General features: G+C 37.0%; 1 protein-coding gene across 6 annotated transcripts in view; it reads left to right on the plus strand.

The window, feature by feature from the left end:
• The window catches only part of LAMA2 (laminin subunit alpha 2), a 710,513-nt gene that overhangs the window by 271,811 nt on the left and 417,415 nt on the right, over nucleotides 1-21,287 (plus strand). For all 6 annotated transcript variants that reach the window (XM_055535601.1, XM_055535597.1, XM_055535598.1 and 3 more), the window contains 3 exons: nucleotides 913-1,030; nucleotides 10,338-10,516; nucleotides 16,846-16,945. In XM_055535601.1, the coding sequence (XP_055391576.1) occupies nucleotides 913-1,030; nucleotides 10,338-10,516; nucleotides 16,846-16,945 (397 nt within the window). The remainder of the gene's footprint in view (nucleotides 1-912; nucleotides 1,031-10,337; nucleotides 10,517-16,845; nucleotides 16,946-21,287) is intronic.

The following is a 21,287-nucleotide window of genomic DNA, read 5'->3' on the forward strand; positions in this document are numbered from 1 at the left end:
AGTTTTCTTCACAAGGTTGTGGTCCTGCTTTCTGCAGGGTGTGGGCACTGTCTATCAGATGTACTGATGAGCAGTATTTCCCAAGATTTGAGAACCTGCACAGCAGCCTTGGAAGGACGGTTCCATGCAGTGAAATAAGACTGTACTCAAAACACTTGCAGACAGGAGATTCAGGCTTGGAGTATTAGATTTCTCCTCTATCCCTGCCTCTCCATGCCTAGCCATCTACTTTCTCCCCTCTTCCTATGCTAAATACTAATAGTCAGTTCACTTCAGTCGTTCAGTCATGCCTGACTCTTTGCCACACCATGCACTGTAGCACATCAGGCTTCTCTGTCCATCAACAACTCCCAGAGCTTGCTCAAACTCATGTCCGTTGAGTCAGTGATGCCATCCAACCATCTTGTCCTCTGTCACCCTCTTCTCCTCCTCCCCTCAATCTTTCCCAGCATTAGGGTCTTTTCTAATGAGTCAGCTCTTCATATCCGGTGGCCAAAGTGTTGGAGCTTCCACTTCAGCATCAGTCCTTCCAATGTTAATAGTACTTTGATGGAAACCTTAAAATGGATACATCCAACCCAGAAAACCTGTGGATCTCAGGAATTTGAGAAGTGATTCTAGTCTTCAAGACCACTCCTGATTGGGCCTTCATTCTCTGCTCATCTGAGCCCAGTGATTCCAGTACCAGCCTGAACCTCCCTCCCAAAGCTGGTGATCAAATATATTCATCACTTCTGCTGCTGGAACCTCTTCCTTCCCAGACTGACAAGAGTTTTAGATTTTGGTTCAGAGGTTCCATGTTTTCTCTTGTCTTCATTCTACCTTTTAGGAGAAACCCTTCATTTATGGTTCCAAAGAATGCTGAAATATGCTTCCCCACCCTGCCCCCCACTTTTTTTCTTTTTTGACTAGAAATCCCGCTGTGAATGTGAGCATAACACATGTGGCGATAGCTGTGACCAGTGCTGTCCTGGATTCCATCAGAAACCTTGGAGAGCAGGCACTTTCCTGACCAAAAGTGAATGTGAAGGTATGTTCCAGACAGTCCAACACCACGTGTAAGTCTTCTTTTCCTGGGGCACAGGTGGTGTAAACACATGCTGATTTCAGGTGAACTCATATGTCAAATTCATATGCATTTCATCCAAGACAGTAGCTGTAAGCTCTTTTACTCTCCTGTTTTAGAGTTTCCAAGATTTTATTTTTTTGACAAATATTTACAAAACACTTATGAATTTACCACTATGTGAGAATTATGAGATGTAGGTAAAAGCATAATGTACACTTACTGTTATCAGGGATGAATCTAAAGTTTATAGCATAACATATGTGAACTTCTGAAAGTGTTAGTCACTCAGTCATGTCCAACTCTTTTGTGGCCCCAGGAACTGTAGCCCACCAGACTCCTCTGTCCATGAGATTTCCCAGGTAAGAATACTGGAGTGGGTTGCCATTTTCCTTTCCTGGTGATCTTTCTAACCCAGGGATTGAACCCAGGTCTCCTGAATTGCAGGCAGATTCTTTACTGTCTAAGGCACCAGGTAAGCCCCTATATGAACTTCTGCTGAACTATAAATCCAAACAACTAACCAGAAAGCCCAATTTAACTGAATTCAAATATTACCATTTTAGCGAATCACATTTAGTGAATCACATTTAGTGAAGCACCCAATCACATTTTTTTTTCAGTTCAAAAGGTGTATATGGCCTCCATCACAGGCTTGGAAGACATTTTAAACTAATAGTAGTAAACTATTACTATTTTAGTAATAGTACACACACACACATAGAAAGGGAGAGAGAAATGTAAATAAACATACAGTAAAACCTACTGGATATAGACATTACCCTTCTAAACAGGTATGTTTATAAAATGCTTATCAAACCAGTATAGCTGCAGATTCTCTGCCTGTTCCCCTTTTATATAGTTCCTCCCCTAGTAAATAGCTTTTGAATACCTGTCATCTAATAAATGGAGAAAACCAGAGGGGAGAGAGATCATACCCTAAAGCTTAGACTCATGTTATTATCTAGGAAGAATAAGGCCCCTGATTCATTAGTTATACTTATTAAAGGGTAGGGTTTGGGGACAGGAGTTATGAAGAATAGGAGAGAAGGTAACTGGGAGAGGGCAAGAAATCAAATGAGTAGAGAAAGAATATCTATTTTATTAATCCATTAATTTTTCAATGTGTCGTTTCACATTAGTAATAATATAAAATGCTAATATTAGAAATGGTATCAGTGACAATCACAGAGTGCCTGATGAACTATGGACGGAGGTTTGTGACATTGTACAGGACACAGGGATCAAGACCATACCCAAGAAAAAGAAATGCACAAAAGCAAATGGCTGTCTGGGGAGGCCTTACAAATAGCTGTGAAAAGAAGAGAAGCAAAAAGCAAAGGAGAAAAGGAAAGATATAAGCATCTGAATGCAGAGTTCCAAAGAAGAGCAAGGAGAGATAAGAAATCCTTCCTCAGCAATCAATGCAAAGAAATAGAGGAAAACAACAGAATGGGAAAGACTAGAGATCTCTTCAAGAAAATTAGAGATACCAAGGGAACATTTCATGCAAAGATGGCTTGATAAAGGACAGAAGTGGTATAGACCTAACAGAAGCAGAAGATATTAAGAAGAGGTGGCAAGAATACACAGAAGAACTGTACAAAAAAGATCTTCACGACCCAGATAATCAGGATGGTGTGATCACTGACCTAGAGCCAGACATCCTGGAATGTGAAGTCAAGTGGGCCTTAGAAAGCATCACTACAAACAAAGCTAGTGGAGGTGATGGAATCCTAGTTGAGCTATTTCAAATCCTAAAAGATGATGCTGTGAAAGTACTGCACTCAATATGCCAGCAAATTTGGAAAACTCAGCAGTGGCCACAGGACTGGAAAAGGTCAGTTTTCATTCCAATCCCAAAGAAAGGCAATGCCAAAGAATGCTCAAACTACCGCACAATTGCACTCATCTCACATGCTAGTAAAGTAATGCTCAAAATTCTCCAAGCCAGGCTTCAGCAATATGTGAACAGTGAACTTCCAGATGTTCAAGCTGGTTTTAGAAAAGGCAGAGGAACCAGATTCCAAATTGCCAACATCCGCTGGATCATCGAAAAAGCAAGAGTTCCAGAAAAACATCTATTTCTGCTTTATGGACTATGCCAAAGCCTTTGACTGTGTGGATCACAATAAACTGTGGAAAATTCTTCAAGACATGGGAATACCAGACCACCTGACCTGCCTCTTGAGAAACCTATATGCAGGTCAGGAAGCAACAGTTAGAACTGCACATGGAACAACAGACTGGTTCCAAATAGGAAAAGGAGTACATCAAGGCTGTATATTGTCACCCTGCTTATTTAACTTCTATGCAGAGTACATCATGAGAAATGCTGGGCTGGAAGAAGCACAAGCTGGAATCAAGATTGCCAGGGGAAATATCAATAACCTCAGATATAAAGATGACACCACCCTTATGGCAGAGAGTGAAGAGGAACTAGAAAGCCTCTTGTTGAAAGTGAAAGAGGAGAGTGAAAAAGTTGGCTTAAAGCCCAGCATTCAGAAAACTAAGATCATGGCATCTGGTCCCATCACTTCATGGGAAATAGATGGGGAAACAGTGTCAGACTTTATTTTTTTGGGGCTCCAGAATCACTGCAGATGGTGACTGCAGCCATGAAATTAAAAGATGCTTAATCCTTGGAAGGAAAGTTATGACCAACCTAGATAGCATATTCAAAAGCAGAGACATTACTTCGCCAACAAAGGTTCATGTAGTCAAGGCTATGGTTTTTCCAGTGGTCATATATGGATGTGAGAGTTGGACTGTGAAGAAAGCCTAGTGCCGAAGAATTGCTGCTTTTAAACTGTGGTGTTGGAGAAGACTCTTGAGAGTCCCTGGGACTGCAAGGAGATCCAACCAGTCCATTCTGAAGGAGATCAGTCCTGGGTGTTCTTTGGAAGGAATGATGCTAAAGCTGAAACTCCAGGCCTTTGGCCACCTCATGTGAAGAGTTGACTCATTTGAAAAGACCCTGATGCTAGGAGGGATTGGGGGCAGGAGGAGAAGGGGACAACAGAGGATAAGATGGCTGAATGGTATCACCGACTTGATTGACATGAGTTTGAATAAACTCCGGAAGTTGGTGATGGACAGGGAGGCCTGGTGTGCTGTGATTCATGGGGTCGCAAAGAGTCAGACACGACTGAGCGACTGAACTCAACTGAACTGAACTGATGCTATAGTAATTATTGGACAGTGACAACCAAAAAAGAGCCAGTAGTGAGAAATCATAAAAACAACTGGCTATGTAAATATGTGCCAACAAGCACTCTTTTATACTTTAATATTGAATGTTGTCATTTTTCAAAACAACCCATATGTCCAGTTTTTCCTGAAGGGAAATACCCAAGAAACATAACAGATGACTGATATTGTCATCTGTAGCCTAGTATTGCCAACTGTCCCATAATGGTGACAGGGATTCTAAACAAACCTGTGTTTCTGGAGATCTATTCAGGCCAAGATGAGACCTAAAAACAAAAATTTCTGCGGAACTGTAAATCCCAACTAGTCAGAAAGCCTGATTCAATTGAATTCAAATATTAGTAGTTTAGCACATCAGTCCCAATCACATTTTTTCAGATCAAGAGGTGTCTATGGCCTCCAAAACAGGCTTGGCAGACATTTTAAACTAATGCCAACTTTATATATGAATTGAATAAAATGTATTTGTCGTGTATCATGTATCAGACATGATAGGTCCTTAAAATTATTGAATTATAAAAGAATTTAATCATAAAATATTTCCTAACTATACGTTATTTTTAAGCCTAAGATTCTGCATATACTAACAATGTCTTGAGTCTCTTTGTTTTCTGCCCTTACCTCTTTTGCTTTTTGATTTGTGTCTGTGTGCTTGCAAAAAAGTAAAATGGCTGTCTGGGGAGGCCTTACAAATAGCTGTGAAAAGAAGAGAAGTGAAAAGCAAAGTAGAAAAGGAAAGATATAAGCATCTGAATGCAGAGTTCCAAAGAAGAGCAAGGAGAGATAAGAAGGCCTTCCTCAGCGATCAATGCAAAGAAATAGAGGAAAACAACAGAATGGGAAAGACTAGAGATCTCTTCAAGAAAATTAGAGATACCAAGGGAACATTTCATGCAAAGATGGGCTTGATAAAGGACAGAAATGGTATGGACCTAACAGAAGCAGAAGATATTAAGAAGAAGTGGCAAGAATACACAGAAGAACTGTACAAAAAAGATCTTCACGACCCAGATAATCAGGATGGTGTGATCACTGACCTAGAGCCAGACATCCTGGAATGTGAAGTCAAGTGGGCCTTAGAAAGCATCACTACAAACAAAGCTAGTGGATGTGATGGAATCCTAGTTGAGCTATTTCAAATCCTGAAAGATGATGCTGTGAAAGTACTGCACTCAATATGCCAGCACATTTGGAAAACTCAGCAGTGGCCACAGGACTGGAAAAGGTCAGTTTTCATTGCAATCCCAAAGAAAGGCAATGCCAAAGAATGTTCAAACTACCGCACAATTGCACTCATCTCACACGCTAGTAAAGTAATGCTCAAAATTCTCTAAGCCAGGCTTCAGCAGTACGTGAACAGTGAACTTCCAGATGTTCAAGCTGGTTTTAGAAAAGGCAGAGGAACCAGAGACCAAATTGCCAACATCCGCTGGATCATCGAAAAAGCAAGAGTTCCAGAAAAACATCTATTTCTGCTTTATGGACTATGCCAAAGTCTTTGACTGTGTGGATCACAATAAACTGTGGAAAATTCTTCAAGACATGGGAATACCAGACCACCTGACCTGCCTCTTGAGAAACCTATATGCAGGTCAGGAAGCAACAGTTAGAACTGCACATGGAACAACAGACTGGTTCCAAATTGGAAAAGGAGTACATCAAGGCTGTATATTGTCACCCTGCTTATTTAACTTCTATGCAGAGTACATCATGAGAAACGGTGGACTGGAAGAAGCACAAGCTGGAATCAAGATTGCCAGGGGAAATATCAATAACCTCAGATATGCAGATGACGCTACCCTTATGGCAGAGAGTGAAGAGGAACTAGAAAGCCTCTTGTTGAAAGTGAAAGAGGAGAGTGAAAAAGTTGGCTTAAAGCTCAACATTCAGAAAATGAAGATCATGGGATCAGGTCCCATCACTTCATGGGAAATAGATGGGGAAACAGTGGAAACAGTGTCAGACTTTATTTTTTTGGGCTCCAGAATCACTGCAGATGGTGACTGCAGCCATGAAATTAGAAGATGCTTACTCCTTGGAAGGAAAGTTATGACCAACCTAGATAGCATATTCAAAAGCAGAGACATTACTTTGCCAACAAAGGTTCATCTAGTCAAGGCTATGGTTTTTCCTGTGGTCTCGTATGGATGTGAGAGTTGGACTGTGAAGAAGGCTGAGCGCCAAAGAATTGATGGTTTTGAACTGTGGTGTTGGAGAAGACTCTTGCGAGTCCCTTGAACTGCAAGGAGATCCAACCAGTCCATTCTGAAGGAGATCAGCCCTGGGATTTCTTTGGAAGGAATGATGCTAAAGCTGAAACTCCAATACTTTGGCCATCTCATGCGAAAAGTTGACTCATCAGAAAAGACTCTGATGCTGGGAGGGATTGGGGGCAGGAGGAGAAAGGGACAACAGAGGATGAGATGGCTGGATGGCATCACTGACTCGATGGATGTGTGTCTGGGTAAACTCCTGGAGTTGGTGATGGACAGGGAGGCCTTGTGTGCTGCGATTCATGGGGTCGCAAAGAGTCGGACACAACTGGGCAACTGAACTGAACTGAACTGTGTGCTTGTGAAGATATTTTGGGTTAGAAATCAGTCATTGTTCTGAGAGATATCGAGGAATGGGGCCCCACTACGCAGTGGTGTAAACGGGTAAACCTTAACAGCATCAGATGCCCAACCTTTCATTTTTTTTTCCTCTACTCCCAACTCCATTCCTGATCATCCCTCAGGATCTCCACAACTTCTCCCAATTGACAGCAGACTTTCATTCCTAAGGCTGAGTTTAAGTTGAATGACACTATGAATATCTCTTTTCAAATTTCCTTAAATTTAATAAATTTCTCTTCTGCTTGTGGAATATAAGCAGTTATAGGTGGGAGTATCATTTGAGGGTAGGGATTCCTCTTGTTGTCTCTGACTTTCTATCACACAGTTATCATAATGCAATGTTAAGTGGATCTGCAAAACCCTTTACCACTCTCCACTAATATGTATCTGTTTAAACAAAGAAATGGAAAGGATGGATCAAACTTATTAGCCATAGGGATAGACAGAGCAACACAGAAGGAAATTTCTACTTGCCGCTCTATGCATTTTTAAAAATACTGTTATTATAAAACAGTTTTATCTTTCTTTGTGGAAGAGATGGGAGGTTGGATTTCCAAACTGAAATAAAAAAAATCTACAAAATAAAGATAGGGTTTTTAACCATAAAACCTTGTATACATAGTGCTTTCAGTGATATATATATTCATAAGAGTTTATATGAAAATTTTAGCTTCCAAGCTAAGTGGTGTTCCAGTTACCTCTGAAGATTTAGAAACATCTTTTTGCAACATGACAAATCCCTCTATAAAATGAATTGTTGTTTAGTCACAACCTACAATGATTGTATTAAGTTGTGTATAACTCTATGTGACCCCATGGTCTGTAGCCCGCTAAGTTCTTCTAACCATGGGATTTTCCAGGCAAGAATACTGGAGTTGGTTGCCATTTCCTTCTCCAGGGGATTTTCCCAATCCAAGGATTGAACCCTTGTCTTCTGCATTGGGAGGCAAATTCTTTACCACTGAGCCACCAGGGAAGCCCAACCTCCCATCTCTCCCACAAAGAAAGATAAAATGAATAATTTCCTTCTAATTCACTTGAATTTAATTTGGATTTTATCAGTCTAGCTTATTTGAGGCAGGATGTATCTATAAAGTGCAAAGGGTATATATTCCACTGCTAAGCCTGTACTAACAGACAGTTTTTATCATGTGTCATGAACATTCAATGAAATAACAAACTGCTGATGGCAGAGTGTAAAATGGTTGTTTGTGAGTAGGTACTCTCTGTGTCCTCTGAGGCTTTAGATGGACGATGTGCAGGTCCAGGACCTTTAAACAGCAGCCAGAGCTGTAGGCAGAGGGCCCTCATATGTGGAGTGTATGCTTCTCAAGCATCAGTCTTTACCTGCCTTAGCTCATGGTTATAAGTACAGTCAGCAATACAAGTTCTAAATAATGTGAGAATAAATTTGTATTCCTCTGTGTTTCTCTCTAATTATACTGGTAGCAGAAATCTTGACGGTTTCTTGCAATATATTTTCACAGTAAGATTTTTAAGAATTCTTGTACATTATCCTAAAGATATAAAGTTGCATATCATGCCTAGTGATTTATATTTGTGATTATATACTTCCCTAGAATAAAGTTTGAAAACTCTCCATTAATACAGCAATAGTGCTATATCCTAAATCAAAAGCCAACAAACTGAAGAAGCTATTTGCAACAAACTGGACAAGGGGGAATATATCTTTCCTGTATTAAGAATCCATAGCAATAAGAAAATTTTTTAAAAAAACTGTTAAAAATGAGCGAAGATTGAAACAGGCATTTCTCAGGAAAAAACTATGACATAACCATATAAGGAAATTGTCACACTTATTTATGATTAAAGAAGTATCCATTAAAACAATAAAAGTACTTTTTAAAAACTTACCAAGATGTTCTTTCATTCACTCAACATATGTTTGAATGTTTACTATGTCTAGGAGCTGAATTAAAAATGTTGATAATACACAGTGTAGGCAAGGCTGTGGGGGATCAGTTTTAATATGTCTGTTGGAGGGAAAGTAATCCGATATAGCATTTTTAGAGAGAAAATTTTCAAGTTAATTAAAATTAAAATTCTAGCCCCTGACTAGAAATTGTACTTGCAGGAATTTAATCTGTAGATGTACTCGATTTCTCTGTAGGACCTCTTATAAGCCTTGTCCTTAGTTGTTTAGTCACTAAGTGGTGTCCGACTCTTTTGTGACCTGCTACTGATATTTCTGGGCTTTCCAGGTGACATTGGTGGTAAGGAATCCATCTGCCAATGAAGGGGACATTAAGAGACCCAGGTTCACCCTCTGGGTTGGGAAGATCCCCTGAAGGAGGACACGGCCACCCACTCCAGTATTCTTGCCTGAAGAATCCCATGGACAGAGAAGCCTGGTGGGCTATGGTCCATAGGGTCACAAAGAGTTGGACATGAATGAAAAGAGGATACCCAAATCCAAGACTGGCACAAAATAGCATGATCTCATCACTGAACAAAGCTCTCCTCTTGTCCTGATTACTTTGCACTAATTGCACATCTTTTCTCTCTTATTAGATAACTTGAAGGGATTGTGATAGAGATTCACCCTAAGACTCTGGAGCCTAACTTCAGAGTCTGGCTTACAGTTCTGATCTTGTGACTTTTTACAAGTTATGGTTTAGTTGGTAAGTCGTGTCCGACTCTTGCGACCCCGTGGACTGTAGCCTGCCAGGCCTCTCTGTCCATTGGATTTTCCAGGCAAGAATACTGGAGAGGGTTGCTGTTTCCTTCTGCAGGGGATTTGCCTGACATAGGGATTGAACCCAGGTCTCCTGCATTGCAGGTAGATTCTTTACCGACTGTACTATATCTAAGCCTGCTTTACAAGTTATAGGGGTTTTTTTTCCACTAAATGCAGACAACAGAGCTGCAGTGCTACACAATCTTCAGTTGGTCGAACTGGGGGATGAGAAACTAAGGATGGGAAGGGCTGACTGCAAAGTTATACTCCAGTTTTAAATTGTGCAAAGGGTTGATACCCTTAATCCCTGTGATATTCAAAGATCAAATGTATATACACTAAACATCCTTCTTTACCCATAGGATCTAATACAGAGATTCACATATAGTAATTATTCATCACAGATTATACAAATGTTATTCAGTGTCATACTTCAATAATAATCTGTTTGTTGTAATAGGAAGCTATACGTTGAATTATATGAAATATCAGTTTTGTAAGATAAAATCAGTCAAATATTGGCAATTTCATACTATTCAGTTTAATTTATATGTTTTAAGTTCCATTAATATATATTTATTAATTTATCTAATAGATTCATGTACTTTCTAGGCATATTTGTATTGGCTTTGTATGTATATACATATAATGTAATATAATTTGCCGTATGGTATAGAAATCTCTTATGTAACAAAAATTATTTTTATATATATCTGAAAGTTTATAAATTTATTTTTCCCTAATGCAGCCTGCAATTGTCATGGGAAAGCTGAAGAATGCTATTATGATGAAAATGTTGCCAGAAGAAATAGGAGTTTAAATATACATGGAAAGTACATTGGAGGGGGTGTGTGTATTAATTGTACTCGAAACACTGCTGGTATAAACTGTGAGACATGCATTGATGGTTTCTTCAGACCCAAAGGGGTAAAGTATGCTTTTTTTTTCATGAAGTATTATTTTGGATTTTTCAGACTGAGATGTATTACAGGGAAAAATAATTGTGATTGCTTCTTTAAATAGTTGGACTTCAAATCTCAAAGGTGACTAGAAATATTTTATAATAGAAGCTGATATAAATCACTGAGGATGTGATATAAAATATTTCCATCTCTCCAGAAAGTCCCATGGTGACTCATTCCAGTCAATCCTTACCCCCAGGAAAACTTTGTTCTGATTTTTAGAGCATAAATTAGTTTTGCCTCTTAGTGAATTTTCTAAAAATGAAATCGTAAGTTCACAAAATTTTTGGTCTTTATTTCACTCAATATAACAGGTTTAAATTTACCCATGTTGTACACACCAATTGTATTTCTTTTTTAAAAAATGCTAAGGAGTAGCCCACTGCATGAATGTATCTTAATTTTAAATCCATTCTTCTATATATTTGGGTCATTTCCAGTTTTTGGTTAGTTCCTGCAAATCAATTTTATATGAGTCTTTTTGTGGTCATGTGTTATTAACCTTGTGTAAATGTCTAGGAGTATAATAGTTGTTTCATAGAATAGATGTATATTTGACTTTATAAGATACTGCCAATGTTTCATCAAGTTAATGATACTATTTTACATGTTCACCAGAAATATGTGTGAGTTCTACTTCTTCCATCTCTCTAACATATGGTCTGGACTATCTTTTTGAAGTAGTCCTCCTAGTGGATGTGGGTGTAGTGGGTCTGGCAAGTCGGTACTAGGCGATCACTAAGTCAGTCCTGTCAATGCTGAGTGCTACAGCACATCTTTTATGAATTTACAGCAGTTTTTTTTTGGACTAAATTTCTAAGTGCCTGCTGGCTATTCTGTATCCTCTCTTGTGAAGTGTTTCTTCAAAATTTTTCTTTTTAATTCTAGAAAAGTCATAATTTTGTTTTAGGGCTGTAGCCCATCTCAAGTAAATCTTTGTGTGGGATGTGAAGTAATGATTGAGATCTACATGCTTCACCTGTTCTTCCAGCACCATTTTTTGAAAAACATTTTTTTTTCTCTTTCAAATTGTTTTGAGCCATTTTTTGAAAATAAGTTGATCATTTGAGTTAACATCTGGAGCCCCAGTTCTGTTCCATGGGTTTGTTTTTCCATCTTGTGCTAACAGCACGCTGTCTACACGACTAGCTGGTTCCCATGACTTCAGAAATACTTTATGCACATCATCATAATTTATTTAAAATAATTTCCTATTCACATTGTGATTTGTTCTCTATTGTTTAGTTTCTAAGTATTTGGGCTTTATTAGTAATCCAGTGGTTAGTGTTAGTCACTCAGTTGTGTCCAACTCTTTGCGAGCCCATGGACTATATCCCTCCAGGCTCCTGTGTCCATGGAATTTTCCAGGCAAGCATACTGGAGTAGGTTGCCATTCCCTTCTCCAGGGGATCTTCCCGACACAGGGATCAAAGCCAGGTCTCCCACATTGCAGGCAGATTCTTTACCATCTGAGCCACCAGGCAAGTCCCATGTATGAATATTACTTATTATTAAAATGGAAACTTTATATTTTGTTTTCATTTTTATAGATGTAATCACTAAGAAACACAGTGCAGCTAAATAAGTAGACAGAACTGGGAGGGAACCTGTTATAGCCCTGTACTCAATGTATTATGGTCTTTTTTGGATTTCATTTATTCTTTTGAGAAGGCAGCCATCATTTGTATTTTTGTTCTTCTGTATGTAAGGTGTCTATCTTCTCTAACTGATTTCAAGATATACTCTTTATATTTATATTTTAGCAAACAAACCATATATTGGTAAACTATGGCCCCTAGATAAAATTTGACCCATGGCCTATACTTGTATGGCCTGCAAACAACAAAAAAAAGTTTTTTCTTTATATTTGTAAAAACTTATTTTAAAAAGAGAGGGAAGAGGAGCAGGAGGGGAGGAGGAAATGAAGGGAAAGGGAAAGGAGATGGAGCAAGAAGAAAAAGAACAACCCAATTAAGAAAAAGAGCAAGAATAAGATAAATCAAAAGCTAGGAGGAAGAGGAGGAGGTGAGGAAGGAGAGTAAAAGAAGAAACAGACCTTAGGTGACTTACAAAACCTACAATGTTACTATCTAATTTTACAGAAAAAGTTTTCCAATCTTGGTTAGACCATGTTTGTCTAAATGTGGCTTTCTTTGTGCTTATATTCTTGGTTACTAAACTTCTTGTTATAAATTGAGATTACTGCATTTTGGAAATTTTAGGCCATTATTTCCTTACATATTTTTTTGAACTGTGCTCTCATCCTTTTGTGACTCCAGCTACATACAGTCCAGGTTGCTGAACTGTGCCTATAGGTTACTGAGGCTGTGATAATTTTTTTTTCTTTCTTTGTGCTTCAGATTAGATAATTTCTATTTATCTTTAATTAGCTATACTACTTTTCTGCATGTCATCAGTTATCTGTTGCTAAGCATATCCAGTTAATTTTTCAACTTTATAGAGTGCTTATGTTTTTTTATAGTTTCCTCCACTCTGCTGAAAAAAATTCATGTGTTCACTCATTATAAACCTTTATGCTCTTCAGCATATCTAGAGACCTATACAAGTCCTTGTCTATTAATACTTGGGGCACCTCACTGTTTTTGTTGACCTATTTTTTTCTTGAATAAGGACCATGCCTTAGTTTTTCTCCTCATGTCTAGTAATTCATGATTAACACAGGAAATTTTGGTTAATACATTGTAGTGACAAAAGATTCTGTTATCTTCTTCTGAAGATTTTTGGATTTTGTTTCATTTTGTAGTCAGCTTATTGACTAATCACTATGAAACTAGAGGCTTGCTTTTATACTTCTCTAGAGCAGATTAATAAAAAAACTAAAGGTATGTATCTAACCTTTCTTGGTTGATAAACTAGTTTCTATTTAGGTTATATCATGTAGACTAGAAAGTCTATTCAGGTCATTCGGCTTTCCTGCTGTTGCTTCCAGTGGACCCCTTGGAGTCCCCAGAATTAATGTACAATTAAGGCAATGGCACCCCACCCCAGTACTCTTGCCTGGAAAATCCCATGGATGGAGGAGCCTGGTAGGCTGCAGTCCATGGGGTCGCGAAGAGTCAGACACGACTGAGCGACTTCACTTTGACTTTTCACTTTCATGCATTGGAGAAGGAAATGGCAACCCACTCCAGTATTCTTGCCTGGAGAATCCCAGGGACAGGGGAGCCTGGTGGGCTGCCATCTGTGGGGTCACACAGAGTCGGACACAGCAGCAGCAGCAGCAGCAGCAGCAGCAGCAAGGAATCAGTTAAGAATGGAGGGGTATTGATATGTAGATTTTGTTGTTACCCTTATAAGAACATGAATCTTATCTAGTGTGTTTTTTCTTTCAAATCTCAAATCCTTCTAATTTATGCATTCTTTTGATTATTCTTCCAAGCCCTCAAATATTTCATTTTTTATATTTGTCCAGAATTCATCATTGTCATTGTAAGATGTGTTGGACCTATTAAAGACACTCTGCCATTATTAAAACTGGAAGCGTGATCAAGTTTTTAATACAACTTATTAAGTGAATCTGAATCTAGAATTTGATATTTTAGCACATAAAAATATGTATACTATATTTTGTGCTAAAAATTCAACTATTTCAAGTGTTTAGTATTTGGGTGAAAATTCCTTATGTTTTTATGAAGATATAGAAATAAAATTTTTGTACACTGTAAATTTTATATCTTAAAAACATATATCTGCATTATTAAAAATTATTGCCCTAAAATCTAATTTTAGGTATATCTACTAAGTACATATATTTAACAATTAAAACATATATGTATATATATATGCTTGAGGCCATGTTTACTTTGAGAATTAATTAATAATCTTATTTTAGTAAAATTAAAAATAAAGTATAAAGTAGATATATTTATAGAATATCTTATGTTAGAAGGTTTCCTTTGTATCATTTCTTTTTAGATTCCACATATAAGGGATGTCATACAATGTTTCTTATTCTTCTGTCAGACTTACTTCAGTATGACACTCTTTAGGTCTGTCCATGTTGCTGCAAATGGCATTGTTTCAATATTTTTAATGATTGAGTAATATTCCATTGTATATATGTACCAAATTTTCTTCATCCGTTCCTCTGTTGATGGAAATTTAGGTTGCTTCCAGGTCTTGGCTCTTGTTAGCTATCCTGTAATAAGGGATGCATGTATCCTTTCGGATCATGTTTTTCTCTGGATGTATGCCCAGGAGTGGGATTTCAGGATCATCTGGTAGCTCTAATTTTAGTTTTTTAAGGAACCTCCATACTGTTCTCCATAGTGGCTGTACCAATTTACATTCCCACCAACAGTGTAGGAGGGTTCGCTGGTAGTTCTCCTGATCAGCAATCTGATTCAAACAGATTTTCCCAATTACTGTAAGGAAGGATAATAAATTAAGAGGTTTTGATTTACTCAAGCTCATCATTGGAATCATAAATCATATTCATAAAAGCTAAGAATTTATCCTAAAGAAATTTATCGCTATATATCCCCAAAGAGGTGTTTTTTTGTTTTGGGTTTTTTTGGTGTTGCGGTTTTCTCTTGGTTAGAAAGTCTTTCTCCCAATTTTGCCCTCAAATTGCTACACACGTCAAGCTCTAGTCTAAAAGTCACTTTTTCTGTGAAGCGTTGCTTGTCTTCATTGTGTTCTTACTACTTCCTCTTTTGCTCCAGAACTCTCTCCTCTGTGTCTGTTTTATCACTTGGCACATTCTATTTAATCAATATCTTTCAAGTCTGCTTTTCGGGTAAGCTTCTTTAACACAGAAAGCAGGCCTTACCTATCTGGGCTTTACACGATCCTTCCTTCACAATAGAAAGTAAATGAATGGGTATTAAATAATGATTTTGAAACTGATCTATGGACTTAGAAGATTGAATTCTATCAGACATGTAAATATTTTTCTGCTTATGATACTTATTAACAATCAAGTTTTCATTATAAATTAAATCTAGACATATATATATGTAAACTATATTTGGGGACTTCCCTGGTGGATCAGTGGTTAAGACTTTGCTGCCTGCCCTGCAGCAAGGTTGCAAGTTCAAGGTTGTAAGGGGTTGCAAGTTCAATCCCTGATCAGGGAGCTAGGATTCCACATGGCTTCTGGCCAAAAACCCAAAACATGAAACAGAAGTAATACTATAACAAATTTTAAAGACTTTAAAAATGGTCGACATCAAAAAAAAAAGCAATATTTTATAGGAAATAGCTTATATACATAATTATATGTATATTCAGCAGTATTTTAGTATTTCCTAGGCAAAGAAATTTAGTTGCTTTTTTATTCTTATCCTATTGCATCTAGAAAATAAATGTTTTATGTACGGTACATTGACACAATCTAGGTTTATTTAATTAAAATATTCTAATGTTAAAAGCTACTTGTTGTATTGAGTATTTGATATATGTGAGAAATCTTATGAGATAGTTTCTGTTATTTCTCTTAATTTTAATTTAATAACATCATTATGATTGCTATTATTAATCTCATATTACCAGAAAGTAGGGTGCAGGAGACTGCATAGCCAGCAAGTGGCCACAATGGAATGTGAGCTCAAGGCTTCCTAATTATAGAATCTACATTCCTCACACCAGATTATGCTCACTCCTGAGAAAATCAAAATTTTAACGTCAATATTTAAGATTACCTTTTCTCAAGCACCAAATTTAGTTAGTTATATTGTGATCAATGTGAAAAAGGTTTTGAAAATTAAAAATTTGGGGGAAAATTACTAATTTTGAACTACATTGTAATAAAACAAAACAGGAAGATTTTATCATAGAATGTGTATTTCTCTTACATTTTCTATATAAGCAAACATTGATATTTGTTCTATGATGATAATTGTGATTATAAAAGAAAGAGGTACATTCTAAAATATGTAGAGATTAAAAAACTATTTGGGATTTTCTTTAAAAGCTTTAGCAAAGAATAAAGCATGATGAAAGTTATATGGTAAAATCCTGGTAATCATTGAATCTAGGTAACAGTTACATAGGAGTTTATTATATTATTCTCTTCTGTATGTCCACTTAGAAGAAATGGATTCTAGCAATTTTGAAAATATAGTAAAGACATTTTCTTATGTTATTATTTTCTCAATATAGTTTCTTATTGCATATCATTAAATTGTGAAAATAAAGAATTTTCTTATATTATAATTTTATCAATATAATGTCTCACTATATATCATTAAAATGATCTCTAAGGCTTACTGGATCAAAAAGTATTAGTGTTTTTATTACAGTTGACTTAAAGCAATTTAATATTTTTGTTAGGTATCTCCAAATTATCCAAGACCATGCCAGCCATGCCATTGTGATCCAGTTGGTTCCTTAAATGAAGTCTGTGTCAAGGATGAAAAACATGCTCGACGAGGTAAGAATTTGGTAGAGGGCCATTGTTCTGATTAAAAGTGAAAAACTGTTAGTTGCTCAGTCATATCCAACTCTTACATCTCAATAATTATGTTTATGTTTAATTATACTTTAAAAGCAAGAAGAGTTGAATTGTTTTACATTAATTATACATGTATATGCATATATATTTACATATCTATGTGTATATATATACATACACCTTCTAGTCAATTATAGATCTGTAGTGTATGCACCTTTTGATGTTTTGTTATTTATTAGATTACTTTGTAGCTGGTATGGTTTCTGGGGTGAAATGACAGTGCTCCTTGAGGGATGTGTGTACTACAAACAAAGAGCGAATAGATGAGATCACAGACTGAGATGTATGTATACCTGTGGCGGATCCATTTCGATATTTGGCAAAACTAATACAATATTGTAAAGTTTAAAAATAAAATAAAATTTAAAAAATAATATAGAAAACAAGAAGTGTGCATAAAGGACTATAAAAGGCAGTAGGAATGAGTTCATGAAGGAAAAGGGGCTGACATTAATTTAAGCTAATACCTGCTTTGATGATTGAAATTCATGGTGAAGTCCAAACATTAAGGAATCAAATGCCAAAATAACTCCTGGATGTAAAAATGTTTACAAGCTACTTCCAGGAAAGTTGCTTGCCAAGGTTAAGTAGAAAATTCATAGAATATATCTGGAACTGTTTCTTTATATTTAGAAGACTGGATTCTTCTCTCCTGTGCAAAGACTAAAATAAATCATGGCTATTGTATAGGCTTTTCCCCCAAAGACTTTTGAGTTAAAAGGCTGGCAACATTTCTTTGGCAGTTTAACTTACCTGCTTTCTTTACAAAGCTATATGATTATGTATTTAGGCCTTAGAGTCTTAAATCTTAAAAGATTAAAAAATGATTATTTAAAAACTCTAATGGTGAATTATTGGTATCATTTTTTATTTTATGGTTCCTTATCTCTTTATGATAATAACTAAATCACATTATTTTTAAGGTAATTTAATTTTATTCCCTGAGTTTAAACAGTAAGTATTCTGCTGTTGAAAAAGTGATTTAAAAAATGTAGAAAAGTAGAAAAATGGGCATTCAATGCAGTGGTAACTCAAATACTATTATTAACATTTGTGTGTTAACTTTAGATGGTGACTTTTTCCCTGTATCTGTTCATATTTCTCTGAAATTTGGTTTTAGCTCCTAAATAACAGTCCTCAACTCTGAAAGATATTAAGATTGTTTCCAAATTTTGTATATTTTAACCAATGTATAATGAAGATCTTTGTATATAAAATATTTTTCAATTATTTTTTCCCTCAGATCTAAATTCTTTTTTTATCAAATTGAGGTATAGTTGATATACAATATTATATATGTTACAGTTGTACAATACAGTGATTTTTCAGTTACTAGTAAAACAACACATGGTCAACTAAAATTTTAACAGTACGAACGGAATAAAATAGATAGCAAATACTGTCCTCTTTAACCTATTCAACCCTAGTCTCATTTCCAAATATAATCACAACTTAAAATTTTTTATATAGTAATGTACCAAAATTCAGAAAACTCACTTTAGCTATAATAATGACATTATGTTAAAATCACTATACATATTAATTTTTTATTGAATTTCTTATGTGCCTTTATAATCTTCCCTGGAGAAGGAAATGGCAATCTACTCCAGTACTCTTGCCTGGAAAACCCCATGGACAGAGAAGCCTGGTAGACTACAGTCCATGGGATCGCAAAGAGTCGGACACGACTGAGCGACTTCACTTCACTTCACTTCACTTCAGTTTATAATCTTCAAATTCTTATCTACTCTAAGATAAGCAAATTATTTATTTCTTTAGCTCTTATTTCTTTTGATTCTTCCAGTTTTATTGCAATATAATTGACATACAGCACTGTGTAAGCTTGGGCTTCCCTTGCGGCTCAGCTGGTAAAGAATCCACCTGCAATGGGAGACCTGGGTTTGATCCCTGGGTTGGGAAGTTCCCCTGGAGAAGGGAAAGACTACCCACTCCAGTATTCTGGCCTGAAGAATTCCATGGACTGTATAGTCCATGGGGTCGCAAAGAATTGGACACAACTGAGCAACTTTCACTTTCACTGTGTAAGTTTAAAATATTCAACATGATGATTTGACTTTCATGCTTCATGAAATTATTACCACAATAAGTTTAGTGAACATCCATCATTTCAAGGATTACTTGAACACAAGCACAGCAATACCTTGACAGTCAATCTGAGAAACAAGATGGCTTTCTAAGTGATCAGTGGGATGGGATCTACTGGAAAAAGCAATGGCTTATGTCCTGGGAAGGACCGAGTGGGATGATGCAACATTTCATCACTTACTCAGAATGCAAAAGTAATGAATTGTTTATTTCTGGAATTTTCCATTTGATATTTTTCAACTGGGGTTGATCACAGGTTAACTGAAACCATGAAAAGTGAAACTACAGGTAAGAGAGGAAATATGTATGTTTATTTTGTAATTTGTATATGTTAGTAGTACTCTCTGCTATCTATTTGATTCTGCAATTTGATTTTTTGGTAAGTGTTTATCTGGGCCTTGTTTTCTGTGTTTTTCCTAACTGTGTATATGTGTGTGTGTGAGTGTGTGTGTGTGTGTGTGTGTATGCACACATGTGTATTTCCTAGTTTGCCCTTTCAGGAGTCTTGAGTTTATATGTAAAATTCTCTGATATGTCATCCTACCTTGAGTAGTACCTCGAATTTGTCTTTTGTTCAATAAAACCACACTCTAGACTACTTAATCAGAATTAATCAACTTCAGGAAAGACACTCGGAGAAGGCAATGGCAACCCAACCAGTACTCTTGCCTGGAAAATCCCATGGGCAGAGGAGCCTGGTAGGCTGCAGTCCATGGAGTTGCGAAGAGTCGGACACGACTGAGGGACTTCACTTTCACTTTTCACTTTGATACATTGGAGAAGGAAATGGCAACCCACTCCAGTGTTCTTGCCTGGAGAATCCCAGGGACGGGGGAGCCTGGTGGGCTGCTGTCTATGGGGTCACACAGAGTCGGACACGACTGAAGCGACTTAGCAGCAGCAGCAGCAGGAAAGGCACTGGTTTAAGAAATGGCTTACTACTCTAGAAAATAATTATAGTTTCTTCTTCCAAGGGATTTCTCTGCTTCATAACAGCACAATCATATATATCTGTCTGCAAGTTTCAGCCTGCACAGTCAAGTGATCTGAACAAGACATTTAGTTTGTAGTAGTACTTTCAGAAACAAACATTGAAATAGACATTTTTTATCACATAGGTATTTCTCTGTTTAGTCTTGAGGTCTGGAGATTTTAATATCAGAAATAAATATTAATTGAGGGGAGTGTTTCTGTGGCCTTTATTGAAGTGAACAGATGTCTTTTTCATTTGACTTCTACGTATGATTAAGAAAATAAATTTATTAATGTTCAACAATGCAGACATAACTCAGACATATTACAAGTTCAGTTCCAGACCACTGTAATAAAGCAAGTTCCAATAATTTTTGGTTATCCAGTGCATATTAAAGTTATGTTTACATTATATGGTAATCTATTAAATGTGTAATAGCATTATGTCTAAAAATACAATACCTTAATTCAAAAAGACTTTCTTGCTAAAAAATGCTAACCATTATCTGATCCTGTAGTGAGTTGCAATTTTTTGCTGATGAAGGATCTTGCCTTTAGGTCAATGGCTACAGGGTGGTGGTTGCTGAAAGTTGGGATGGCTGTGGCAATTTCTTACTATAACTAAATAATGATGTTTGCTACATTGACTGACTTCCTTTCAAAAACAATTTCTCTGCAGCATGTAATGCTGTTTGATAGCATTTTATCCACAATAAGACATCTTTCAAAATTGGAGTCAGTCTTCTCAAACCCTGTGGCTGCTTTATCAGATCAATTCAGTCAGTTCAGTCGCTCAGTCGTGTCCAACTCTTCGCGACTCCATGGACTGCAGTACACAAGGCCTCCCTGTCCATCACCAGCTCCTGGAGTTTACCCAAACTCATGTCCATTGAGTCAGTGATGCCATCCAACCATCTCATCCTCTGTCATCCCCTTCTCCTCCTGCCCTCAATCTTTCCCAGCATCAGAGTCTTTTCAAATGAATCAGTTCTTCACATCAGATCAGATCAGATCAGTCGCTCAGTCGTGTCCGACTCTTTGCGACCCCATGAATCGCAGCACGCCAGGCCTCCCTGTCCATCACCAACTCCCGGAGTTCACTCAGACTCACATCCATCGAGTCAGTGATGGCCATCCAGCCATCTCATCCTCTGTCGTCCCCTTCTCCTCTTGCCCCCAATCC

The sequence above is a fragment of the Bubalus kerabau genome, chromosome 9 (genome assembly GCF_029407905.1).
Source record: "Bubalus kerabau isolate K-KA32 ecotype Philippines breed swamp buffalo chromosome 9, PCC_UOA_SB_1v2, whole genome shotgun sequence".
Classification (NCBI taxonomy): domain Eukaryota; kingdom Metazoa; phylum Chordata; class Mammalia; order Artiodactyla; family Bovidae; genus Bubalus; species Bubalus kerabau.